The sequence below is a fragment of the Galeopterus variegatus genome, unplaced genomic scaffold (genome assembly GCF_000696425.1).
Source record: "Galeopterus variegatus unplaced genomic scaffold, G_variegatus-3.0.2 Scaffold5201, whole genome shotgun sequence".
NCBI lineage: Eukaryota > Metazoa > Chordata > Mammalia > Dermoptera > Cynocephalidae > Galeopterus > Galeopterus variegatus.
In genome coordinates, this window is record NW_007731312.1 from 105,308 (window position 1) to 118,503 (window position 13,196).

At 36.0% G+C, this 13,196-nt stretch overlaps 1 protein-coding gene across 1 annotated transcript in view; it reads left to right on the forward strand.

The window, feature by feature from the left end:
* Window positions 1-13,196, forward strand: part of PARP8 (poly (ADP-ribose) polymerase family, member 8) — a 122,455-nt gene that overhangs the window by 50,758 nt on the left and 58,501 nt on the right. The window contains exons 7-8 of the mRNA XM_008589096.1: window positions 4,836-4,896; window positions 5,313-5,403. Coding sequence (XP_008587318.1) covers window positions 4,836-4,896; window positions 5,313-5,403 — 152 coding nt within the window. The remainder of the gene's footprint in view (window positions 1-4,835; window positions 4,897-5,312; window positions 5,404-13,196) is intronic.

The following is a 13,196-nucleotide window of genomic DNA, read 5'->3' on the forward strand; positions in this document are numbered from 1 at the left end:
ATTCCTTGACCCATTCACGAGTATCTCTCCCACACTGTGCAAAAACACACATTGCAGAGATAGACATGTAAGCTGTTGAGTTTCAGATGTCACAGGAAGGTGTATGTTTCTTTGCCAAGTACCTTTCTTCTCAAAATATTAGTGTCCAGTTGTTGAAAGCAGAAATAACTTAATAGCAATAGATATTTATTTCTCAGGAACCTGTGTTAGAGTTTTGTGTGTTTATACATAAAATTTCTTTGACAGTAAAGAAGGGAAGGCCAGGTATCTAAAATATATTTTTATAATCAACATAGTTATAAAAATCAGTTATGCTGGGCCGGCCTGGTGGCTCACTCGGTAGAGTGCGGTGCTTGGGAGCGCGGCGGCGCTCCCACTGAGGGTTCAGATCCCATATAGAGACCGGTCTGCTCACTGGTTGAGCGCAGTTCGGGCGCAACACCGAGGGTTGCGATCCCGTTGCTGGTCGCGGTACGGGCACGACACTGAGGGTTGCGATCCCGTTACCAGTCACGAAAAAAGACAAAAAAGGAAAAAAAAAATCAGTTATGCTGATTTTGATAAGGTCATGTTATAAACATCACAACAGTACAATGAATAAGCTGAAGTTTTTTACAGGAGAACCAACATAGAAGGTCTAACATAGTTTATTGTACGTATGTAAGTGTGTCATTAAAGAGGATGTTGTCCCATTAAAAGATATTTTATACATATGTGCTTAAAAAAACTAGGTTACATGTAAATGTCCAAAATCAAATTACCAATTTTCAAGATTTGTAGATTCAAAGAGTAGCTCAACTGGAATTTGAAGTTTTACTAGATGTTAGGAAAGAACATGTGTGGGGCAGTTCTTTTCAGATCCTCAGTTCTAGAATGAAGAGACTACATCAGATTATTTCTATGTTGTCTCCCTCGTCTTAGAAAAAAAGTCAATTTGATGTGATCTTTTCATAGTGAATAAGTATAGCAGCACATGAAATTATTTTGAGTTATTATAAACCAAAACCCAATAGTGTATTCAGGACACAATCAGATATCTAGCTTCTCAGTTCAAGTTGCATTCATATTTCAAGCATTTGACTTGATTCTGCATTTGCTATTCATGAGATCTTGGGCTGCTGAAAGTTATTCAGATATAGAAGCAATCCTGATGACTGGGTCGCAGCATCTGGACAAACTGTAATCATGCTTTGTAATCTCTCAGTGGGAAACATGAAATTACTGGCATTATATAAAAAGGGCATCACAAAACGGGAAATGGGTTTGCACATACACAGGGTCGTTTGTGAATTCTTTGAAGTGTGGCATAAAACAACAAAAAAAGTGTAACTATTTACAGGTCTACACCTACAGAATCCAGTTAATTGCAAACCTTTAGGGCCTCTGCCTCCTTAAAATTCTGTATTCATGTTCTGCTATGGTGAGGAAGAGCAATTGTAATCCTTTATCTCACCCCGACCTCCCTGCTTTTTAGAAAGAAATTGATAGCATTAGAAATTGGGAAGATACTAACTCTTAACCAAAAGATTATTTAAGAAATTATATAGAGAGTAATTCAAAATTCACATAGTAAAGGCTTTAAAAGCATTTATGTCATATTCTGATCATATTTTTATGGCAAATTCTGTTGAAATGGTCTGGAAAATTATTTATGGAGAAAACAGTTGTGGCTAAGGTTCGTACTGATTTTTGTTATCTCTGATTCCTTTCTTTTTTTAATTTTAATTTTAATTATTAGCATATTTATTATTGCAAATTGTGATTTTTCTGTACTCTGATTCTCTTCTCTCTGCCTCTAAACATACCAAAGTCTTGCCAATGTAAATAAATTCAAACTAAAGTCATTCTCCCCAATAAAATTGGCAAAAATAGGGGTAGAAATGCCTGGTGATGATGAGAATGTGGGAAATGGTCACTGTCATAAGCTGGCTGGTATAATCATGGATTGTTTTAACCTTTTAAAACAGTAATTAGACAATATGTATTAAGAAACCCAAATATAGTCATACTATTTGATTCAGTAATTCTAGATATGATTCTATGAGAAGACAGTGCACATAGATTTTTATCCAGAGGGATATTTATAGTGTAAAAAAGTCAAAAGCAACCAAATATTTTGTCAGGCAATTCTATTTTTATAAATATAGCCATTTAAATTCGTGGTCTTGAAGAATATTTCTAAAGTATAGAAAAACACTGTTCATAGTATAAGTGAAAGAACAAGACAGAAATCTTTATATACCATATTTTTTTGTATTTAAGAAAGAGACTGGTATGAGATAAGAGCAAAAAGAATTATCTCTGAATGGTGGTATTCAAAATTATTTTTTGTGTATTTTTCTGTTTCTCACATTTTATATACTGAGCCTATATCTTTCTATTTGGAAGAAGTAGGTATATGTTTTTAGAAAATATACAACATTTTTAGTAAAGTTTTATACATAATTTATAGTTAGTATCTGAATACTTTTTAAATTTTCCTATTTCTATTTTCATTAAAAGGTCCTTTTAGTTTTCATGTTCTTTTGGTAATCTGATTGTTCAGTAAATAGTATGTTTGGAACATTTCCCCCCAGGATATTAAATATCTTTATAACAACTTCTTTATCAATGGCTAACTTTTTATCATGTCAAAATGCTATGGTTTATTTAAATATTTCTTTAATATTTAATATTCAATTTATTTTCAATTTCTGCTTTTACATACATCAATTTACGTAAAGGGTTGCACATACTTATTATTATTTTCTTAGGATTGACTCCTGTAAGTGGGGCAGCGTAGTCAAGGCCTTTTCATCCCCCCAAAACTTCTCTTGAACGTCATTTGTCATCTTTCTTCATTGTTGCATTTAGTGGCTCTTTTTTCATGCCAAACAATGGATATTTGATCTAATATAGTTATGAATTATTTGCTGATGTTCAGGGTTGTCAAATTATGACCACTGGGTCTTAAAGCCTGTTTAGAACAGCCCATGAAATACAAATGGTTTTTCCCTTTTTAAAGGGTTGTGCTCCTTCTGCCCCCCTAAAAAAACACCCCAACAAAAATAGAGAGGAATATGGGTCAGAGACTGTATGTGGCCCGAAAAGCCGAAAATAGTTATCCTGGCCTTCACAGAAAAAGTTTGCTGTACCCCAAACTACAGGCATAAAAGAAATGATTCATTTGCTTGGTCATCCTTTCTGTACAATTTCTTTTTTAAATTTTATTTATTTCTGTGCTATTCATAAAGGATAAGATGATGCATATCCTTTATGAATAGCACAGAAGTTATGGTGCTCTGATAGGTTTTAAAAATTAATTTCTATGTAAATAACTTATCCTTTTATTTAATCTTTAAAAAGATTGAAAGGAAAAAAAGTACAATTTTGTAAAAAACTAACATGTGCTTAATGTTTTAATATATTTTTAAAGGGGAGAATGGAGAAAGCACAGGGGCTAAGTTTTATTCTAATATGCTTTTTTAAAAATCATAGATATCAAAAAGCTAAAATATTTTCTGGATTGCTTTTATTCATTAAATTACGTAAAACTACTCATGAAAAATTTCTTCTCTGAACCCTATAAAAGTGTCACAAATATGTATTATATTGTATTACTTGAATATATAGTACACAAATTTTTATTGAGTACTTACTGTGTGCTAGTTACTGCACTTTACACAGTTTTGAAGTTGGACGTGAATTCCATTCCTAACTGCCCCACTGATTTATCTTCCGTTTGCAAAGTGAATATTGGAATATTATCCACCACACAGGACTGTGATGAGGACTTAATGAGATCATCCATTAACATTTGACCTGGTTTCCAACACAAAGTGATATTTTCTTGAATACTGAACCAATTTCATGCATGCATAAACAGCTAGAGTACATGTATTCAAGTCCCACCTCTTTTACAGAGTGATGATTACTTTATTACTTTGGCTCTCAGTCTATGCATGTGTAAAGTGGATATAGTCATAGTACCTATAGGGTTTTGTGAGTATCAAATATCACATGGATGTGACATCCTTAGAAAATTTCTGGCACATAATTACTCAATAAACATTGACCATTAACTTTTATCATTTCACTTATTTCTGGGGTTTTATCTCTCACTTTGTATAGCATTTATAACTTCCAAACTTTATAGGAATATCAAAAATATAGATGCATCTGGAGAATATTAAAAACTGCTGCTTTTATAGCCTTCTATTAACTCAAAGAAATATGCTGGTTCATGGCACTACGTGGGCTGTACGAAAGTCGGTCTTGATAAGGCCTTCAGGCGTTTGGAACATACTGAAGTTATTTGTTTTAATTTTGATTTATCAGACTTTGAGAGCTTCCTATCAAAATACAGTGGCATCCAAGTGGCAGAGCACCTGGATCAGTGTCAGAGCCACTGATGACTAAGTTGGAAGGAAAATTCATGGACACATTATTGTGTGTCCCTACTTATGCTCCTTCTTTGTGTTGGGAACTCTTTTCTTGACCTTAGAAGCAGGTTTTCATCCTCAGAAAGTGTAATGTAAAGAAAGCAGTCACGTAGGAAGATTGAGAAATTTGCCACAAAGAACTGGGAATGTTCGAAACTGTGAACCAACCAATTCTTGATTTTATGTGTGCATGTGCATGTACATAAAGAAAGAAAGATGTCTGTATGGTATAAATGGGCCACAAAAAATGAAAATCCAACTAGGTTCAGTCAGTTAATTCATGTCCACAGTCAATTCTGAGCTATCTGTAGAAACCAGGGATGAGAATTAGTGATTGAATTTTTAGTTAAAATAACCTAGCACACACTATCTTTTAAGGAAAATGAAAATATTAATGTTAATGTTTGCTTTCAGGGAATATGGAGCCATTGATGATGTAGATATTGATCTGCATATTGATGTTAGCTTTCTTGATGTAAGTATCAATTTATGTAATATGACTGGTACATTTAAAATACGTTTATTTTTATTCCAGGAAGAAGTTTAATATTCAGTTGTCTTATGATATTAGTTACAAAATTGGTTTTGTGAAAGTCACCAAAGAAGCAGAGAATGTATACATTTTTTCTTTTGCCTTGGTTCTTTTAATATATTCTGAATTTTAGGCTCTTATTATAGTGCTTTGTTATATCTTTAGATTTCGCTTTTATTTTTCATATGTAGAAGGCAAAAATTGAGTACATTGGCCTTTTTTCCGACAACAGTGGGTTTTGAGATAATTTGAAGGCTTTCATGATTTATGCATTTGTTTAACAAAAATTTTAAAAGATTTTTTTTTTCATTTTGAATTTTAAAAGATGACTAATTCATCTTTGAAACATATTTGTGCAGGAGGAGATTGCTGTGGCGTGGGAAGTAATTCGAACGGAACCTATAATTGTCCGACTGCACTGTTCACTTACACAGTATTTAAATGGCCCAGGTTAGTTTTATTTTTCTGTTTATTATTTTGAATATTAATTACTGTGCACTGCACCTTAAGCGAAATAAGTGTTATTTGGTAATTCTGAGTATAATTGCTAAATACTTTGATAACGATATTTTTAAAAAGCTTGCATCCTATGAAAGATAGTTTATTGCCAGCATAAGTTTGGAAACAGAAACATATAATATTTGTTTGTATAGATTTTCAGAAATTGCCAAGATTCTGTGAAACAACACAATAAAACCCAGAAGAGTACTTTGCATACAGGATCTCAGTAAATATATTTTGAGTTGACCTTAGATTTAATCATTTCTCTGTCTGATTCTGAAATTTAATTTTAATGTTTATTTATCCCACCTTTGGCTATTGGCCTAACTAAATGTAACATATTTTTGTTTTTGAGAATAGAAATCATAATATTATTTTTGTTTTTTGAATCCTTCAGGGATGATGTTGCTATATTTCAACTAATAGCTATTTACAACAAAGGACCCTATAATAAGTCTTTTAACTAAGTGGGTTAAAATGCTTTCCCCTGCCTACTAATACACACACACATACACACACACACAAAATTGTATCTACTCCTATTTGTTCCAGTTATTTACACTGCATAACAAACTGCAAACAAAAACTTAGTAGTAGCTACAAAACATTGATTTTCTCACAGTGTTATTTGGGTTCAACTGGACAGTTGCTGATTGGAGTCTCCCATGACTTTGCAGTCAGATGGTGGGTGGGGCTGGTGTGCACAGATGCTGGAGTTTCAGATGGCTTGCAGTTGATGCAGGGGTCATCTTGGAGTTCAGTGAGGGGTATTGACTAGAGTACCTACCTTATGCATGGCTTCTTCATGTGGTTTGTGTTTTTGTACCATGGTGACTGGAGTCCAACATCAAGTGTTTCAAGAGACAGGATGTGGAAGCCACTGGGAAAATGCACAGGGGATATTCCATTGTATTCTCTTGATCAAAGCAAAGAGCCCACCCAGAATCAAGGGGTGGGGGAACATAGATAGCACAGCTCAAAGTCGTGGCCGTCTTTTAATCTGCCACACAGTTACTGTGGTGTCTGCACATTTTCTTTAAGCATATCAAGGAACAGACTCTTAGTTTTCAAATAAGAAAAATACTTGTCCTTTCAAATTTATAAAATGCAGCAAAATCTTTTATTTTGAAAATTAGTTACCTATTTTCTATTTTTCATAATACATTCTATTTAAGTTAATTGACTCAATGTAAATAATATATACTAACTGATGTGATTTAATGCCACACAACAATAAATAGATGTTAAATATTTTTATTCTGATTATTTCAAATATATAGAAATGTAATAAAAAATTACTCATAATTTCTCTATACTGAGAAAAGTGTAAATGTTATTTCTGTTTTCTATGTATGTATGGTTTATTTTCATAAGGTTGACATTGAATTGTGTAAATAGCTATGCACATTAATATTATGTGATAAGACTGTCCTCAAATCATTAAGTAATCTATAAAGGAGTGATTTGTTATATCTGCACACTATTCCAGCCTATAGGTGCATGTGTTTTAGCTGATTCCCCACATATTCTGCCATATGGTTAACTTTTTTCTTAACTTTAGTGATATGAAATGTGCCCATTTGATTTTATTTTGATGGTGATTAAAAGAAAAAGAATATTTCATGTCTGAACATTTTATTTTTTAACATTCAGGGTTAGGAATGAAATCGGGTCAATTACTCTCTACTCATCCAAACCCCATCTGTGTGAGGTGTTAATGTCGCATGCTATTATGTAATCTTACCACAGATACTTTTTGATGCAATCTTGAATTTTAGGCTGAGGTTTTCTTTCACAATACCTCTTTCAAGATTTTTGTACACGGTTTTAGAATTATTCTAACAATCATTTTAATCCACTTTTAGATGATTTTATTGTTCAGTATCACTTCTTTTATACCATAACTCATCCTTTCTCTTTTTTTCATCTTTATTAGTTGATTTACTTATTTAACAATTTGTAAACCAAGGAAACCTGAGGGTTATGCTGTTTTTCACACCCGAGAATGACTTTTTATTTTGTGAATGAAGCAAACTCTTGACCAAGTGAAATTTGTGGGGTCATAATAGTTCCCCCGCAAAAGGCAAAAATGCTTTAGAAACTTCTGCTAATTTGTGTGTGATGTGTTTTCATTTTGTTTCTTCGTAAGAAATCTGTTGCAGTTTGTTTGTGTTTTGTTGTGTACTTGTTAGGCCATTTTTTTCTTCCTTTCCCTGATAATATGAGGGGTCTTCAAAAAGTTCATGGTCAGATTTGTATTATCTTTTTTTTTTTTTTCCTTTTTTGTCTTTTTTACCGACCGGTAACGGGATCGCAACCCTTGGTGTCGTGCCCGTTCCGGGGACCAGCAATGGGATCGCAACCCTCGGTGTTGCGCCCGCACCGCGCTCAGCCAGTGAGCGGGAACCGGTCTCCACATGGGATCTGAACCCTCGGCGGGAGCGCCGCCACACTCCCAAGCGGCGCACTCTCCAGTGCGCCACCGGGCCAGCCCTATATTATCTTTTAATTCCATTTTCCCACAAACTTTTTGAAGTACTCTCTTATCTTTTATGTATTTATTTTTGCTTGGTGTACCTGGTCTTAATTCATCTCAAGAAAGTTTTGCGTTATTTTTTATCGTTCCTTCTTTACCTTCTAGTCTTGGTATATGTGGATTGGATCTCACTCCTTTGTCCTCCATGTTTATTTCATTCTTTCATCCTTCATGTCTCAGTACTTTGTAAATTTTTCCAATCTGTCTTCTCGATTAAGTGAATTTAAATTTTTTTTTTGTGATTTCAGTCTTGCATTTAATGTTCCTGTTGTATTTTTAATTTTGTCATGTTGTTTACTCATTCCGTATTGTTCTCTCTTTATCATCACTTGCGTTCATTTCATTTACTCAGCATCATTTTAAATTTTGCTGTGAACATCGATCAGTAATAGTCTGAGATTTATCATCTTATTGCTATAGATGGAATTTTCTTTTCCTTAATATTATATTCAAATAGAAGTTGAAATGCACTTATTTCAGGAATTGGTGTGATTTGTGGGTAATTTCCATTAAAGAAAAGGAAAAAAAAAAGAGAATTCTACATTTACTCTGCTTTCGATCCAGCGGTTCTGAGGTCTGACGGCTGGAGTGGGGTGGGCTGTGAACTCTGTTGATGCTTCGCCTTGTCCCCTCAGACACCTTTCCCCAGCTCTGTGCTCCTGTCCCTCAGCTTCTGCACACTTTGCTGCTAATAGCTCACGCTTGGGACTTCAGTAGCTTGTCCTTAGACAAATGAGTTTTCTCTTTCCTGGCGAGAGAGGTAAGTACTTGGGGAGTCTTCATTCCTGGGCCTCCCCACTTGCCCGCCATAGGTGTGACTGGTGGGAGTTCAGCGGCCTAACTACTTTGCCTCAGGCAAATTTGAGGGGTAAAATATGCTCCAGTGTTACCCACAGGATGCAGCTGAAGCTGGGACTTCACCTGAATTTGTACCCTTGGTTGGCTTTTTCCTTTTCCCTATCCTTCTCCCCTCCTCACATTTCATTATTGATTTCTACTGAGAGCAATTCCTAGTAAATTATTTGCCCCCAAATCTTCACTCAGGGTCTGCTTCTGAGGGAATTTGACCTAAGATGGTGGTCCGGGTCAAGAAGGAGGCCAACCTCTGCCAGGGAGGAACCTCCCCGGCCAGCCCCTTGCTCCCTGCACTGCCCGTCATGGAGGAGACTGCCCTGGAGTGTACTCGCTGCTTCGTGGCTCATTTAGCCCCTTGTTCTGAGATGCGTTAGTACTGGCTGGTCTTTAGCTTCCACCTTGTTCAGAGAATTGGGTGTTTTGGACCAGTCCTTTAGGGCTCCTCAGTATTGGTTCCATTTGCTCTGTTTGTGGCAAAATTTCCTACAAGTTTGTCACGTGAGGATGCAATATTCCAAGTTTCTGTTCATTTTGCTGGGTTTTTTTCCTATTTCTATAATGCACTGGTCATAATGGGACTTGTATTTACTTTCATTGCTAACTTACTAGTAAATTCCCCCAAAGGTTTTTTTTCCAGTTGAAAATCTGAGGGAAAAAATGTGATTTAAGGTGGGCAATAATATATGACTAGAACTAGAGACGTTATTAAAAAGGAACATATATTTTATTATTCAGAATAAATAATTAGGTTTCATGCTTGTTTATTATTTGGATTATTGCAAGCAAATAAAAAGGTGAGAAAATATTTTGTGAAGAGTGTTTTGCAATGTGTCTTTGAAGATATCAGCATTTATAGTAAAATGAACTTGAAAAAAATGTATGACTAATCCAAGATTTAGACTGACCTACTTAACAGTTCTTTTTTTTTTTTTTGGTCTTTTGTCTTTTTTCCGTGTCCGGCAACGGATCGCAACCCTCAGTGTTGCCCCCGTACCGGACCGGGGACCGGCAACGGGATCGCAAGCCTCGGCGTTGCTCCCGCGCCTCGCTCAGCCAGTGAGCGGGAACCGGTCTGTATATGGGATCCGAACCCTCGGACGGGAGCGCCGCCGCGCTTCCCAAGCGGCGCACTATCCAGTGCGCCACCGGGCCGGCCCTCGCAAGCCTCGGCGTTGCTCCCGCGCCTCGCTCAGCCAGTGAGCGGGAACCGGTCTGTATATGGGATCCGAACCCTCGGACGGGAGCGCCGCCGCGCTTCCCAAGCGGCGCACTATCCAGTGCGCCACTGGGCCGGCCCTTAACAGTTCTTTTTGAAAAGCATTTGTTCTTATGTTTTGGAAATATATGAATAACTCTTATTTGAAATACCATATTTGGCTAGGGCTAATCTGACAATATGTCTGAGTGAACAAGAAATGATAAGAATTGAAGAAATACACTCCTGCATCCACTTTGAAATTAAAGATAAGGATTATTTTTATTGTACATGGGGAAATATACTTTAAGTAAAGAAATGATATAATTTTTTATGATTGTCATGATAATACGTATATTTTTTTCAGAATTGCTGATATGAGTTCAGTTTCTGATCTCAAGGAAAAAGCTATTTTGAAATTAAAATGATAAGGAGCTAAAAATTATTTTAAGATTTTTTTCTGTGCAGATCTTATTATTTGTACCTCTGCTTACATGATCAGAGTTGTATTAGTCCATTTCTGTTGCTTATAACAGAATACCTGAAACTGGGTAATTTATAAAGAAATGAAATTTATTTCTTACAGTTTCAGAGTCTGGGAAATCCAAAGTCCAAGGAACACATCTAGTGAGGGCTTTCTTGTGGGTGGTGACTCTCTACAGTGATGCAGAGTGTCACGTGGTGAATGGCCTGACCAATAGAGAGCTAACCTTCTCACTTCCTCTCCTTTAAAAGCCATCAAAACCATACTCATTACCACCCATTAAACCATCAGTAAATTAATCCATTCATATGGGTCCCTCAGGACCCACCCAATCACCTCTAAAAGGCCCCACTTTTCAATAACCATAATAGGATTTCCCATCCTCTTAATACTATTACAATGGAGGTCAGGTTTCCAATATATGAACCTGTGGGGGATACATTTAACCCATAGCAAGAGTGTTAGAATAATTTCCACGTATTTTGGGCTCACTTGCCAACTGATATTATATGAGAGACAGGGAAAGATTGAGTAACTTTTACCTTCTTTAAAAACCTGGAAATATATTACTAGTACATTCTGCAAGTTCTTCCTCATTTTCTTGCCCTCAAAAATGAACCCTATAGAGAATTTGAATGCATTTGGGGTAAACTTATAAAAGAACATTTTTTTGTAATTTCTAGTTTCATGTATCAGTACAGTTCTGTATTTTGGGGGGGGCTTAGGTCACTAAGTTTAGCTGAGTTTATTCCTGAGTATTTAATAGCTCAATAAGACTTTTATATAACAATGTATTTTCTAACTCATTATTATTGGTTATCACAAAACTATTAAGTTTTAAAAACATTGTTAAAAATTAATTTAAAGTGTTTTTAGATTTAAAGAAAAATTACAAAGATAGTACAGAGTTCCCATACAGTCCATCTTACAATAATACATTAAATGCATACTGTGATTAAGTTTTGGTCTTTGTATTATTGATTTGTAGGAATAATTTATATATTGTGGACAAACGTTTGTATCTATTATTATCTCGTCTTATACAATTTCCTCCAGTGAAGGTTTTAGTTTTTTTTAGTGCATTTTAGATTTTTCTACTTTTTTTGTAGCCAGGTCCCTTTTCTTTCTCTGCCTCCATCTTCCCAGTCACTTTTATGTGTGCCTGGGAAGGTATTGTCTTCTTAAATCTTCTTAGAGAGAGAGCAGTATGTTCTTATTTTGTCATCTTTTTCTTTAAAAAATATTAGAATTTTTTATTGACTTTTAAAAGTCAGCAACCCTGGGTTTGGGGCAGGTGGGGTTGGAGTGATGTCCACCCTCTTCCTCATTGTCTACACAAAGATGAGGGGGTTCTTAAGAATGGAACTGATTGGGGGTACTAACAACACACTTGCTTGATCAATGGAGTGTTTGCATGGCCAACACAGCGAGCGAGGCAATGTGGGGATACCATTTTGGTTTACAGTGTGGAGCATGTGTGGTCTGAGAATGTCCTACTAGCAAGGCAGTCTTTCCCCTAATTAGCTGCTGTCCCAACTGTTCCTGTGAATGGCACTATCTGCGCTCCTCTGTGAAGTCATCCTTCCATTTACACACTCATTTCTGTCTTCTTTCACCTAAGACGCCATTCGTGCAATTCTCCCTTTCCTTCCTGTACTATTTATTTTTTTTTTCCCCAAAGGATTCCCACCAGCAAGCAAATATTTCTGTCACTTTAAAACAAAAAACAACCCTCTTGACCTCAAATCCCTCTTGAGTTAGTACCCTAATGCTGTGCTTCCCTTGACTGTTAAATTTCTTGATTAGAGTTGTCTCTATTAGCTTCATTTTTGCTCCTCTTTTCTCCTCTAAAATCTGCTCTTCAGGGTTTGCTCCCATCATTTTACAAACACTGCTTTTGTCAATGTCAACAGTGACTTCCATATTGCTAAAATGACCCCTTGACCCAGTTGAGATCTCATCTTAATTGACTTCGTGGTATTTGATAAAAGATGCTTACCTCCTCCTTGAGAAACTTCTGTTTGTGTCCACATCAGCAGGAACCTAGAATCTTCCATCCTCCTAGCTGCTCCTCTCCAGCTTTCTTTTCTGAGCGTCTGAATACCCATGGGCTCAGGGCATAATTCTCAGACTTTTCCTTTCCTCCACACTCACTGAGTGGTTTACATCCAGCCTCATGCCTTTAAATACATATGTATCTGACTATTCCAAATTTGTTTATTTAGTACATTCCTCTCACCTTTATGCCTCTAAATGCCTACTTAACTTTTTCACTTGAGTGTCAAATAAACGTGTCAAATTTAAAATATTTAAAGTCCAATAACCAATCTTCTCCACCTCTTCAAACCTGTTCCTTCTCCAGTCTTTCACATAGGAAGAGTTGGTAAGTTTCATCCTTCTGGATGCTTAGACCAAAATCCTTGGATTCATCCTTGATTTCTCACACCTCAAGTCCAGTTCATCAGTGAAATCTATCAGCCCTCCTAGAATGTATGAATCCAAAATGTTAATCACCTCCACTGATCCAAGCCACTATATATCTTGCCTCAGTTACTGCAATAAGTACCTGATGGATTTTACTATTTCTCGCTTTGCCCTTTGAGCAAAAGATCCTACACAGTCCCATCCATCATCCTTCTCTGTTCCCATCTCCTAATGTGATACCTTGTTCA